Source organism: Ceratotherium simum, chromosome 13 (genome assembly GCF_057802395.1).
Source record: "Ceratotherium simum simum isolate JZ-2026a chromosome 13, ASM5780239v1, whole genome shotgun sequence".
NCBI classification, from domain to species: Eukaryota; Metazoa; Chordata; class Mammalia; order Perissodactyla; family Rhinocerotidae; genus Ceratotherium; species Ceratotherium simum.
Window position 1 is genome coordinate 55994946 of NC_141912.1, and position 14224 is coordinate 56009169.

At 36.8% G+C, this 14224-nt stretch overlaps 1 protein-coding gene across 2 annotated transcripts in view; it reads left to right on the plus strand.

Annotated features, from left to right (window-relative positions):
* The window catches only part of ZNF451 (zinc finger protein 451), a 94091-nt gene that overhangs the window by 40235 nt on the left and 39632 nt on the right, over positions 1-14224 (plus strand). For both annotated transcript variants that reach the window (XM_087438760.1, XM_087438759.1), the window contains exons 5-7: positions 1945-2056; positions 5772-5922; positions 7150-7276. In XM_087438760.1, the coding sequence (XP_087294886.1) occupies positions 1945-2056; positions 5772-5922; positions 7150-7276 (390 nt within the window). The remainder of the gene's footprint in view (positions 1-1944; positions 2057-5771; positions 5923-7149; positions 7277-14224) is intronic.

Consider the following 14224-nt stretch of genomic DNA (forward strand, 5'->3'; position numbering starts at 1 on the left):
TGTGTGCCCGGGATCCAAACCCACAAACCCCAGGCTGCTGAAGTGGAGTGCACGCACGCACTTAACCACTTGCGCCACCGGGCAGGCCCCCAAAAAAAGTATTTAGTGATTTATTAAGTTGGCATACTGCATACTCTATGGAAAATCACGTGAACATTAGCACTTTAAGGCTTTGTGCACTAAAGGAACCTTTTAAACTTTGTATTAAAACTAGTGTTTCTATACTTAATTTGATTACAGAGAATTTTAAAAAATGTATATAATGGATATTAACGTCTTTGAGAATTAGTATTCTATAGCCATACTTTGAACAATGTTGTGTAGAAGATTTTTTTCAGATTAAAATCTTGAATCTGTCTATCCCCCTACTTACCTTTCCTGTTAGAAGATCCTGTTATATTGCTGACTAGGCCATTCATTATTCTGACTTGTATCTTGCAAATCCAGCGTGTGTGACTTTGTGATTTCTTATAAGAACATACAACCTTTTTGAGACTTAAGTATATGAAGTACTGGTTAAGTGCATGGATTCTAGAATCAGATTGTGAGAGTTTAAATCCTGGCATTGTTATTTATCCTTGGGCAATTTATTTGACCTTTCTGTGCCTCAGCTTTCCCATCATAAAATGAGAGCAATAATAGTACCAATCTCATAGTTATTGTGAGAATTAAATCTAAAATGCTTTTAGAACAGTGCCTGGCACATGGTAAGTGATTAATAAGTATTAATTGTTAGATACAGGATGATTAGAGAGTATGCAAATAGATTTATAGATAAGATAGCTAGAAAGATTTAGAGACTTTAACAGTGCAAAGCATCTAGCTTAGTGGTTGGCACTGGCCTGCTGCCTCTTTTTGTAAATAAATTTTTATTGGAACATAGCCACACCCATTTGCTTACATATTATTGATGACTGCTCTCATGCTACAGTGGCATGAGTTGAGTAGTTACAAGAGAGACTATATGGGCTACAAAGCCTAAAATATTTACTGTCTGGCTCTTTATGGAAAAAGCTTGCTAACCCTTGATCTAGATGGCAAAAAGTGCTTTATACTGGCACATATTAAGTACTAATGAATGTCTGCTCTTATTAATAGTATTCACTGAACAAATATTTAGTAGGCTTCTGTACACTTCAGACTATATATGGGAAATTTGAAAAAAAATATATGAAAGTTTAAAAATGGGGCCCGGCCCAGGGACCCAGTAATTCAGGTTCCACGTGCTCCCCTTTGGTGGCCCTGGTTCACAGGTCAGATCCCGGGCATGGACCTACCACTCACTAGTCCTGCTGTGGCAGTGTCCCACATGTAAAGTAGAGGAAGACTGGCACAGATGTTAGCTCAGGGCTAATCTCCCTCAAGCAAAGAGAGGAAGATTGGCAACGGATGTTAGCTCAGGGTGAATCTTCCTCAGCAAACAAACAAACAAAAAAGTTTAAAAATGAAAGTAATCATTTATATTTCCATTCCCAGAGATAGCCATTGAAATTTAATACATTAATTTTCAGCCTTTTTTCCTCCTCTGCAGATATAGTTACATATAGCTTGAAATTAATCTTTGTTTATATTTGGCCTCATTTGTTTAATACTTTTTGGTGACCTATTTGATATCAAAAGTATGTTCCTACTTCATTGAAAAAGTTTGGTTAGTGTTTCTAATGACTTTCATGAAATATACATACCATAATTTACTTAAACAGTACCTTATTATTGGAGATGTAGGTTGTAGCAAACTTTGTGCAAATATAGATACATTGGGATGAACATCTTAGAGCATGAACCTTTGTTTTGATTTATCTCTTTGGGATAGATTTCTAGATGTGGAGTTACAGGAATAAAGGATAATCAGTATTTCCTGATCACTGATATGTCAAAATCTTTTTCTCAAGGAAACCAGGTTAGTAATCATAGGTTAATTGAGTTTTTTCTTAATATCTTTAGGAAAAAGTCGATTTTCAGCATGCTCATGGCTTACAAGAATTGGAATTTATTCGAGGACGTTCTGATACAGAAGCAGCAAGACTCTGTGTGGACCAGTGGCTAAAAATGCCAGGTATTCTTTAGAGATGAGAATGGAACACTAAGGTTACCGAGCTTCTCTAAAGTCTTAAGGCATTATGTCTGTTTTATTCATTTGCTAATAAGTATATAAAGTATTGAAATTTAGTTTCAGTGATACTTAATAATGGCCTACTTTACTAGTTGTCTTCCTGCTTTGGCAAAGTGTATTTGATAGGTCATCCTTGAGCTCATTAGATATTGCTCATTTATTCATTCATGTATTTCATAGTTATTACATGAAATAGTACATGTGTCTATAGGAGGAAATTTAAGCTGAGATCTAAAGGCTTAGTGTTTACTTACTTATGTAGCCTGTGTAGATGTTTTGTAAGGAAGTGTCCACATGGGAGGCTCGTCTAAAGCACTGGGTAGCTTCTTCATTACTAACTCTTTGCAGACCTGAGATTCCCGGAAGAGTCACCCTGAAACATGTTCCCCCACCAGATAATTTGACGGAATTTTTAAGAGCCATTAGGATAGTCTCACCGTGGCAACTTTTCTAGCCTGTCTTGTAGAAGATCCATGGAGCCTTAAAGGCTTGGGATAGTCACAGAAACCTTAGCTGTGGATTTAATCCAGCAGAAAGTTTAATTGCAGAAAGTCATTAGAAATATCTATTCGTGCACTGCTCAACTTTGAACCTACTTATCTTGTTCTAAAGTTAGTTTTCAGAGGGCCTCTCTTCAAATAGAATCAAATTACCACGTATAAACTAATTCCAATAATTTGTAGACATTTTGACACTTGGCCACCCCCTGAAACTATGTTTCCTTCTTATCTCCCAATCTGTGCCTGGTAAACTCCTACCTCCCACCATCCTCCCTTTTAATACTTTTTCTTCTTAGCCCTGTGAGATTAGCCCCACAGATAATAACTCAACACTAGAGTTTGCTGGGTTTATTTATTCTGCATAAGTTTGGTTGCTGATTCTTCTTTGATCTCACAGTGCTTTATTCATTTCTCTAGTATAGTTTTTACCCTGTTATATGGGATTGATATGTTTACATATCTCTCTTCTACCAGACTGTATGCTCTGTGGGGATGGAGACCAAAGTTTATTAATCCTTTTTAGTGTCAGTACCTAAAAAAATGCTCAGCATAGAGATGCTCAATAAATGTTCGTTGAATATTATATACCAAAGTGGGCTATAAACATTCGCATATGAACACAGAAAAGAAGCCTAGAACTTGGGTTCCAAATGTGACTGTCATTCAACTAAACAAAAGAATTCTTTGGCATTCCAGACCTACTTTGGCAAAAGATACTTATAAATTATAGTGAATGATTTTGCCTCTTAGGGTGTTCTTTTAAGGCTTATAAAAAATCCATCTTGATATACATTCAGTTCTCAGTGAAAGTTAATGACTAGCTCAGTAGTTTCACGTTAGCAGCATCAGAATCACCTGGGACCTTTTAAATACATGCCTGGGCCTCACCTCCAGAGATAATTCTAGGGCATCTGTAGTTTTGGGAAGATTCCTAGGTGATTTTGGTAGGGAAATGGACTAGAACTATAAAGCTTTCTCATCTCTAAGATCTCTTCTAAAAATTGTTTATCTCATATGTATCTAACACTTTCAAGTCCTGTCTAGAATGGTGGTTGTGCCAGTAATATGCCCCTTTAGGCCCAATCCCTGGGCTCCAGATTGTCGGAATATTTTAATTCATTGTAAATTGAATTCATGAGCATCTGTTTATGTTTTTCTGTGAGCAGGCCAAGTGGGAACAAATGAGTCATTTAGCTATGTCTTTATGATTCTTGGCAAGACTTGGTATTTTATATATCTTCAGGTCCCACCTGGTTCATCAGTGGCTGATAAGCTTGAGCCTGGAGTTAAGGTCTTTAATTATGCTCTTTTTATGTGATTGTTTTATCTTTTTGCTTGGTCCCTGCAACACTGTAAAACTGAAGTTTAGGATCTGTTGCTAGAACAGCTACTTTTAACATTGGGCTGTATTTGGTATTGTGCTATTTCATAAATAGGCATTAGAGACTGCTGAGATCTTTGAAGAGGACATAGCTGGGGAAAACAGAGATGAGTCATTGTTCTCTTTAGGTATAAAAGGTGAGATTCTACTTCTCAGTAGCATTAAGGAGCTCATTCAATCTATTTGGAAGTATCCAGCTATTATAATTCAGTTCTTTGATTAGAAGTAGTTGAAGTACTTTATTTATAATTACTCTTAACTTTGGAAATCCATCTTTTATAGACTTTTACAGTTAGGCCAGTGTGCATACATTTGAATACTTAGTAACTTAAAAACTACACTCTCTATACTGTTTAAGGAAAAGAGCCGTTTAAATCTCTCTGCATTTTGCATTTCCATGGTAAAGGTTATTTTCTTTCAATTGGTTGTTTACTCCAATTTTATTTTTATCCAGAGCCTTTATTTGGCTAAATAAAGGTCTTCATGGGTGACATCTGGAATGTGGATGGACAATACATAAAAATTGTCATAATTCTGACTGCATTAAAAAATTGAAGATAAAATGGTATAGTCAGTTAAGGGCTCTTTAAGATTAAAATATGATTAATACTATACTGTTCGTTGTTTGTTGGCAGAAAACATTTGTAAGCATTCTGGCAGAGTGAGAATGTCTTTTGATAGAGGCGTTCCCTCCGTAAAGACTGAAACAGCATAAAAGCAGTTGAAACCTTAAGCATATATAACCATTTGGGGATCTTAAAACTAGATGATGTTAAAGAAATAATATTCTATTCTAGTTAAATGCTTAGGGGCTTTCTAGAAACTGCCACAAGGATAAATACCCAGTTTTCTGTTGTATGAAATATTCAAGGCATTTGTTTGAAACAATCCACAAGAATTAAAGAGAGACAGCATTCAAACTATCTGTATATCAGAATCCTACTGGCAGTTTTGTATTTCTTTCTTTCTATAACATCACTCTAAATTTTCCATTGTGTATCAAGTATTGAGAGATTCCCTGAGAACAAAATTTGGCTAGAGATATTAGTCCACAAGAGTTGTATGACTGTAAGACCAAGATTATAAAGAAAGAAAAGGGATGAAGAATGGACCAGGATAAAAGGGGATTAGTTAACAAAAGGTAATGATGGCCGAACTATTTTCTAATTGGCTTTGAAAGGAGAAAAAGAGAAGGGACAAAATAGGATAAATAGAAAGGAGAGAGCTAACCATAAGTAAATCTCTGCTTTGTGTTCTGTAAAGTAAGCAGGAAGTATCAGAAGGTATCACTCTTATTCTTTTTGCCTCCCTGCCCTCCTAGTTACGTTGTTTAACATAATTTTCATAGAACCCAAATCCTCTCTAATATAGCTAAACCTTATAATGTGCTTAAGATAGGTAAAAGAGAAAATAAGAATTTGAAGAAAAGACCTTTGCCAATTTATATAAATGAAAAGAAGGGAGGTGGGGATTCTTTATAGCAATGGATTTTCTAGTGTATTTGATCTTGGGCATTTTTTGGCTGTTGAACTTAAGGAAACATTTTTTTTCCTCAAGAGAATGTTACTTGGAGATGTTAATGGCTTTCCTTGTCCCAAATAACTATTTACTTTTAGGTTATTATATCTTTTATATGAAAGCTTGTAAACAATTACAATTAGGATCACCTAGTTGATGCTGTATCATAATTTTCATTGCTTTGTCATAATTTTGATTACCAGTCCAAAGGACAAGTATCTGAAATAGGAACTTAAGAATTTATGTTCCAATGATGCAGGACTCAAAACAGGCACAATTAATTCTGGAACAAAAAGTTCATTCCGAAGAGGAGGCCACATGCGGGTATCTGGGAAACCAATTTCATGTCCCATAATGCACTGTAACAAGGAATTTGATAATGGGCACCTTCTTTTAGGACATTTGAAAAGGTAAGTATGATATTCAGAGTGATGGGTGCTAAAGATCAAATGAGTTACAAAGTGATTTCATAAAATTGAAAGCGTGAGACGCACCTCTGTCATTGTGATTACAGCTTTATATTCCAAACTCAAATTGTTTTGTGTTATTATGACATAATTATTTCTAATTTACAGTTCTTAGGTTTCGAAGTCAGAGTTTTCTAGTGATATTCTATCTTTAAAGGCATGTAGCCTTTAAATATGTATTTATTTCTACTATGTCTCATAAAATTCTGAACAGACTTTTTGCGTTGATATGTAGTTGAATCAGTCTTAGAGAAATCTAGCCCATAAATGCAAATTTCAAGACATGCAAAGCACTTACACATATTTGGTCTAGCCTAAAGAAAGCTAATATGGCATTACAAAATAAATGCTAAAGGTAAACCAAATGTAGCAAAATTAACTAAAGTATTCTCTTTATGGAACCCATTTTATTCATTTACTGAATGTTTGAATAGTAGAGCTTGAGAAAGTAAATATCATGGGAAGGCAGCATTAAAGGCATTAAACATTTTTACCTTCACAGTCTCCCCTTCTAATAGTTTGAAGATGGGAATTGAGAGTTTGGAGCTCTAAGCCATTATCTTTTTCAGATGTCTCACCCTACTTATGCCTTACCCTACCGATAGAGGCTTCTAGAGGGAGCTTCAGCATTCTACAAATAACTGGGTGGCATACTGTAGCTTAAGTATTTTAAAAAGTCTTTGAGGCAGTTTAAAATGACACAAAATTGTTCAATGGTTAGAATGAACATTAAAAGGATTAAAGGACATTTTTAGGAACAGGTGTGTGCCAGAAATCTTGGTATGAGGTTGTTATTCCAATGGTTCATTTCAAATTATTTGTGAGTTTTATGATAAATAAGGCAAGAAGGAAAAGATGATGGCTCTATAATTTTTAAACTGGAAGTTTACCAGTTTGGCAAGACATGCTTAAATCCATTTTATTGAATCTTGAGAACTTTTATGAAATCTTGAGCTAACTGTTGTTGGTCACTGTTAGAAGGAATTGCATAGCATATGGGAACCACTTGATATTTCTTGAATATGAAGGACATTACTTAATATTTCAGTGGAAAAGTGTCAAGTTCTGAATGTGTGTGGGTGTATGTTTGTTTGGCTTAACAAATGACACAACATAGTTCTGCCCCTAGAACTTGGACTTTTCTAATGTTACCTCTCTTTTGCTGAATAGGTTTGATCACTCTCCATGTGATCCAACAATTACACTACATGGACCTTTCTTCAGTTCCTTTGCTTGTATAGTATGTTATGAAAATTTTGTTACTAAACAGCAATATAAAGATCACCTTTTTGCTAAGGTAAGAGCTTCTCTTAACTTAAGAGTAGCTATTCTTTTTCTAGAGAACCATGGAGTTGGAAATAGGTGTTTTCTTGCTGCCGTTAAGCTTGCTGTGCCCAACGATGCACATAAGGATCAAAATTATGATTGTGGGGGCCGCCCAGTGGCTTAGTGGTTAAGTGGTTAACTTCGGTAGCCCAGGTTCGCAGGTTTAGATCCCTGGTACGGATCCCAGGTTCAGATCCCAGGTGTGAACTTACACACCACTCATCAAGCCATGCTGTCGAGGCATCCCACATACAAAATGGAGGAGGATGAGCACAGATGTTAGCTCAGGGCCAGTCTTCCTCAAGCAAAAAGAGGAAGATTGGCAACAGATGTTAGCTCAGGGCCAATCTTCCTCACCAAAAAAAAAAAGAAAAAAATTGTGATTGTCTATGGAGAGTAAAATGACTTGGAACATTAAATTATTGCAGGCAAGTAAACTTGATAGCTGAAAGTCAGCAGTTCTAAAGATTATTATAGAAACCCTTCCTGGGCCGGCTCCATGGCTTAGCGGTTAAGTGCGCGCGCTCTGATGCTGGCGGCCCGGGTTCGGATCCCGGGCGCGCCCCGAGGCACCACTTCTCCGTCCAACGCGAGGCCGAGTCCCACGTACAGCAACTAGAAGGATGTGAACCTATGACATGCAACTATCTACTGGGGCTTTGGGGGGAAAAAAATGAATAAATAAAATCTTTAAAAAAAAAAAAAAAAAGAAACCCTTCCTTTTATTGAGTTGCTCTATGAAATTACCTTACCTTGTTCAAGATGCTCTGTAGGTTAGTCACATGATGAGAACCAGAACCTAATTCGTAAGTCCATTGCCTTTCACTGCCTGTTTAAATGTTGGAGCCAAGTAGTAAATAACAGTTATTAGTCCTAGTATTAAGAAATAGATCTAGTATTTAAAAGGCTGTGTTATTTTAACTTTCATTTAGTGTTAAATCTCTAGGAGTATGAATTGATTCATGATATTTGCAAATCCATGTAATGTAGAACTCTGTATACCATATTTGAGATCAGATATCTTTAATGCCTTATTAATATTACAAAATGTTAATTGTGTGATATGTTCACTGTGGAAAATTTTAAAAATACTAACAAAGAAAATAAATCATTCTTAATCTCACAGAGATAACCACTATTAACATTTTTGTATATATATTTCTACTATATCTCCATATGTAAATATTTTTACATGGGATAAAGTATCTAAATTGTTTTGTAATTAAGAAAAGCAGTGTGTTGTAAACATAAATGCCTAAATATTTGTTGAATCAGTGCATACATTTAAAATCAGTGAATAGCATTCGACTGTATAAATATATTTCATGTAATTTCCTATTAGATGTGTTAATTGTTTAAATTTCTCTATTATTAAAAACAATGCCACATTAAATATCCTAGTAGCTAAAAACCTATGAAAAGATCCGTATTTTGGTGTATTTGCTTAGTGATATTAGGTTTTGAAATTGTAAAATGCTAGTGTCCTGAGAGCAGTAGTTTTTCTTTACATCATGTTTTCAAAATTTGTTTATATCTAGACCTATACTTGAAAAGTAACATAGGTAATAACTTGGATTCTGTATAGGTCCACGGCAGAGAATTAAAGCTTGCACTCTCCCGTATATCTGATTGAGTTCTACAGTCTTCTTACCCCCTGCTCTGGCACCAGAGAGCATTCCCATAATAAATGTGTATCTTGAAGCAGATTTTGTTATACACTAAGTCGCCAAGTCATAGTGTTGGGGAGCCTGTTTTTTATTTTATTCAATTAAAAAAAATAACAGTTCACTCATTTCTCCCACCCCCGAACCCCTGTCTCTTGCAACCACCAATCTGTTCTCTGTATCTGTGAGCTTGTTTTTTCTTTTAGATTCTACATAAAAGAGTGATCATATGGTGTTTGTCTTTCTCTGTCTGACTTATTTCACTTAGCGTAATGCCCTCAAGGTCCATCCATATTGTCACAAATGGCAAGATTTCATTCTTTCTTATGACTGAATGATGTTCCATTGTGTATGTATATATATATACACCACAATTCCTTTATTCATTCATCCATCGTTGGAAACTTAGGTTGTTTCCTTATCTTGGCTATTGTAAATCATGCTGCACTGAACGTGGAGGTGCATATATCTTTTCAAATTAGTGTTTTCATTTTCTTTGGATAAATACCCAGAAGTGGAATTGCTAGATCATATGGTAGTTCTATTTTTAATTTTTTGAGGAACCTTTATACTGTTTTCCATAGTGGTTGCACCAATATACATTTCCACCAACAGTGCATGAGGGTTCCCTTTTCTCCACATCCTTGCCGACACTTGTTATTTGTTGTCTTTTTGATAATAGCTGTTCTAACAGGTGTGAGGTAATATCTCTTTATAGTTTTGATTTGCATTTCCCTGATGATTAATGATGTTGAGCATCTTCTCCTGTACCTGTTGGCCATCTGTAGGTCTTCTTTGGAAAAATGTTTATATTCAGATCTTCTGCCCATTTTTTTTTTTTTTTTTTATTGGTGTTTTAATGGTTTCTAACATTGTGAAATTTTGGGTTGTACATTTTTGTTTGTCCATCACCACATATATGACTCCCTTCACCCCTTGTGCCCACCCCCCACCCCCCACCCCCACTGCCCTGGTAACCACAGTCTAGTTTTCTCTGTCCATGTGTTGGTTTATATTCCACATATGAGTGAGATCATGCAGTGTTTGTCTTTCTCTTTCTGGCTTATTTCACTTAACATAATACACTCCAGGCCCATCCATGTTGTTGCAAATGGGACGATTTTGTCTTTTTTTATGGCTGAGTAGTATTCCATTGTATATATATACCACATTTTCTTAATCCAATCGTCAGTCGAGGGACACTTAGGTTGCTTCCACTTCTTGGCTATGGTGAATAATGCTGCAATGAACATAGGGGTGCATAAGCCTTTTTGGATTGTTGATTTCAGATGCGTTGGATAGATTCCCAGTAGTGGGATGGCTGGATCATAGGGCATCTCTATTTTTAATTCTTTGAGGAATCTCCATACCGTTTTCCATAGAGGCTGCACCAATTTGCATTCCCACCAGCTGTGTATGAGGGTTCCTGTTTCTCCACATCCTCTCCAACATTTGTTGTTTTTTGTCTTGGTGATTATAGCCATTCTAACGGGCGTGAGGTGGTATCTTAGTGTTGTTTTGATTTGCATTTCCCTGATGATTAGTGATGTTGAGCATCTTTTCATGTGCCTATTGGCCATCTGTATATCTTCCTTGGAGAAGTGTCTGTTCATTTCCTCTGCCCATTTTTTGATCGGGTTGTTTGTTTTTGTTGTTCAGTTGTGTGAGTTCTTTATATATTATGGAGATCAACCCCTTGTCAGATGTATGTTTTGCAAATATTCTCTCCCAGCTGGTTGGTTGTTTGTTCATCTTGATTCTGGTTTCATTTGTCTTATAAAAGCTCTTTAATCTGATAAAGTCCCACTTGTTTATTTTTTCTTTAGTTTCCCTAGTCTGGGTAGGCATGTCATCCGAAAAGATTCCTTTAAAACCAATGTCAAATAGTGTGTTGCCTATATTTTCTTCTATGAGTTTTATAGTTTCAGGTCTCACCTTCAGGTCTTTGATCCATTTTGAGTTAATTTTTGTGAATGGCGATAGCACATGGTCCACTTTCATTCTTTTGCATGTGGCTGTCCAGTTTTCCCAACACCATTTATTGAAGAGACTTTCCTTTCTCCATTGCATGTTCTTAGCACCTTTGTCGAAAATTAGCTGTCCGTATATGTGTGGTTTTATTTCTGTCTTCTGCCCATTTTTTAATTGGATTGTTTTGTTTTTTTGCTTTTGGGTTGTATGAGTTCCTTATATATTTTGGATATTAGCCCCTTATCAGATATATGATTTGCAATTATTTTCTTGTTCAGCACTGACTAATCACTGTAGTCTAAGAGAAATCAACTGTAGTTCTTACCCACAGGGAGCTTGTGCTCTAGAATGAATGTACATTAGTGGTACATCATAAAGTGAAATAGGAGTTCAGAGAAAGGGAAGAGAGGTATTGAGAGAAATTGACAAAGCATTATGGAAGAGAAGAGGTCCTCAAGGATTCAATTTTGATAAATGGAAAGTAAAAGTAATAGAATTCTAGGAAAATTTGACAAGTCTAAACAGAGTAGTGAATTTGGGAATAGGTAGTGTGCAGAAAAGAGTTAGCAGACCTGAGACTGCTATCCTTAGACAGGCTTGCTTGCCAAGGTGGCCCGTGGCTGGTGTCTGGGAACTTGGATTTTGGAGGGTTCCTACATTCTCTGCTATGAGTTGCTCACTGTGCCTAAACTGTTCGTGCAAACCATGTGGTTTATGCTGAACACCTGCTTTCCTTCTGGGAGTCTGGAATTCTAGTATGTACTAGGCAAATGTGACCAGCTCCCAATGAAAACCCCAGGCACTGAGTTTCTAATAAACTTCCCTAGTAGACCAGAGTTCACATGTGTTGTCACCGTTCATTGCTGGAGGAATTAAGTGTGTCCTGTGTGAGAGGACCCTTGGAGTCTTATACCTGGTTTCCTTTGGATTTCATCCAGTGTGCCTTTTCCCCCTGCTGATTTTGCTTTGATCACTTTGGTGTAATAAATCATAGCAATGAGTACAACTATATGCTGAGTCATGTAAGTCCTAACAAACCAGCAAAGCTGGAGACTCCCGATTGTAAAGGCACAGGATTTAAACTTGATATTGGCAAGTGGTTACTATCATAGGTCAGTGACGTGATGAAAATAATACTTTACACCTTTAGAGCTAGAAGGACTTTTTATTCTAGAACCCAATTCCTTCCCCCTTTTTAGGGAGACCAGAGAGATTGAGGGTATTACAATGGCAGTGGTGTTCAGGGTGGATTCAAGGACGTGGACAAGGAGATCAGTTTAGGTGATTTTTGCAGTAATTTAGCTTTGAGATGAGAAAAGGGTTTACTTATGTAATGGTATTTAGAATAATGACCTTCAAGTGAAGCCAAAAGACATTGAAGAAAGAAATAGAGCTGTCTATTGCTGTAACAAAGATTTGGTGAGAGAAGGGAAAAAGGGTACAGGAGGACTTCATTCTGTAATTTTTTTACTGATTGCAGTAGATCACTAATAGTCCACCTTTTTCAGAACTAGAGTTCTTTTAGGGCATGTTTCCCCATACCATGCTGTAAGTGTTTTGTCTATTATAATGAGCATATTTATCTTTTTTTTAAAAATAAATCTGAATAGGTATTTTAACGTTAAAATTAATTAATACTCCCTTTGGTGTTTTCCCAAATTTCATTACTTTGTTCCCTTTTTTTGTGGGAATCACTCATTCTGTGCTGTTTTGCCCCCCTTTGCCTTCTCTCCAGGAAGTAAATTTATGATATTCAGCTTTCTGAGAAGCAGTATGGTGAAATAGAGCAAAGGATTTGGTGTCAGACAGACCTGCATTCCACTGTCACTTTTATTAGCTGTATGTTCTTAGCAAGTTACTGAACATCTGTGAGCTTAGTTCTTCATCTCTAAAATGGAATTGTTATGCTTACATATAAGATGGTTGAGAAAAAATATAATATTGTATAAAGCACTTAGGGCCTGACATATAGCTCTCTGTAAATACTCCTTATTCTTTGGAGTGTCTTTCACAAGGACTCTAAAGGAAACTAATATGCATTACATTGTAATTGCGTCTCTTAAATCAGCCAGAAGAGGTCGCTATGAGATCGTATACCTATGAATTCTTCAGTGAAAGAGAGGGATGTTATCCACAATTTGCATTGTTTACCGTGCTTCCCTCTTCTTTTCCTTTCATCTCCAATTTCTTCTCTCTAGATTTGTGCTTCTCAAACTTTAATGCGCACATGAATCACTTGGGAATCTTGTTAAAATGCAGGTTCTGGGCTGGCCCCGTGGCTTAGCGGTTAAGTGCGCGCGCTCTGCTACTGGCGGCCTGGGTTCAGATCCTGGGAGCGCACCGACGCACCGCTTCTCCAGCCATGCTGAGGCCGCGTCCCACATACAGCAACTAGAAGGATGTGCAACTATGACATACAACTATCTACTGGGGCTTTGGGGAGAAAAAGGAGGAGGATTGGCAATAGATGTTAGCTCAGAGCCGGTCTTCTTCAGCAAAAAAAGAAAAAAAAAACAGGTTCTGACTCAGTAGATCTGAGTTGGGGCCTTAGATTCAGTATTTCCAACCGGCTTCTAGGTCGTGTCAGTGCTGCTGGTCCTTGGGTCACACTTTGAGCAGCAGGTGTCTTGTGTTTTTTGACATTAAAGCCATCCAGTGGGTATATCAGCAGATAACTTCCTGCTTTTCTCCCTTTTTGGTGGTGGTGGTGGAGGAGGAGGTCATACTGCAAGCTCCAGCGTGCCTCAGTGTCACTTGTCAGTCAATAGGTGCTGCCACTCTTTCTGTTCCTAGGGCTTTTCTATCATTGACGGTGATTTTTCCCTCTTGCTAGCCCATCCTCTCCAGCCCTAGGCGATCAGTTCAACTACTTTCTGTCTCTGTGGTTTTGCCTTTTCTGGACAATGCATATAAATGGAATCCTACAACATGTGGCCTTTTGTGACAAGATGTTTCACTTACTATAATGTTTTCAAGGCTCATCAGTGTTGTAGCATGAATCAGTACTTCATTCCTTTTTGTTGCCAAGTAATGTTCCATTGCATGGAGACGCTTATTATCTGTCTTTTCAAATAACCATCCTAGTGAATACAAAGTGGTATCTTATTGTTCTACTGTTTTTTATTTATATAAATTTGTATGGTTTATTTTATTTTCAAGTAACCAGAAATATGATGGTAAAAAGGAATTGAGTGCTTTAACTTACCAGACATCCTGTTTCCCACTCCTTCCCCCAATTTGTAGAAGGTATTTGCTAATATGCTATACTTTTGCAATAGGTATAT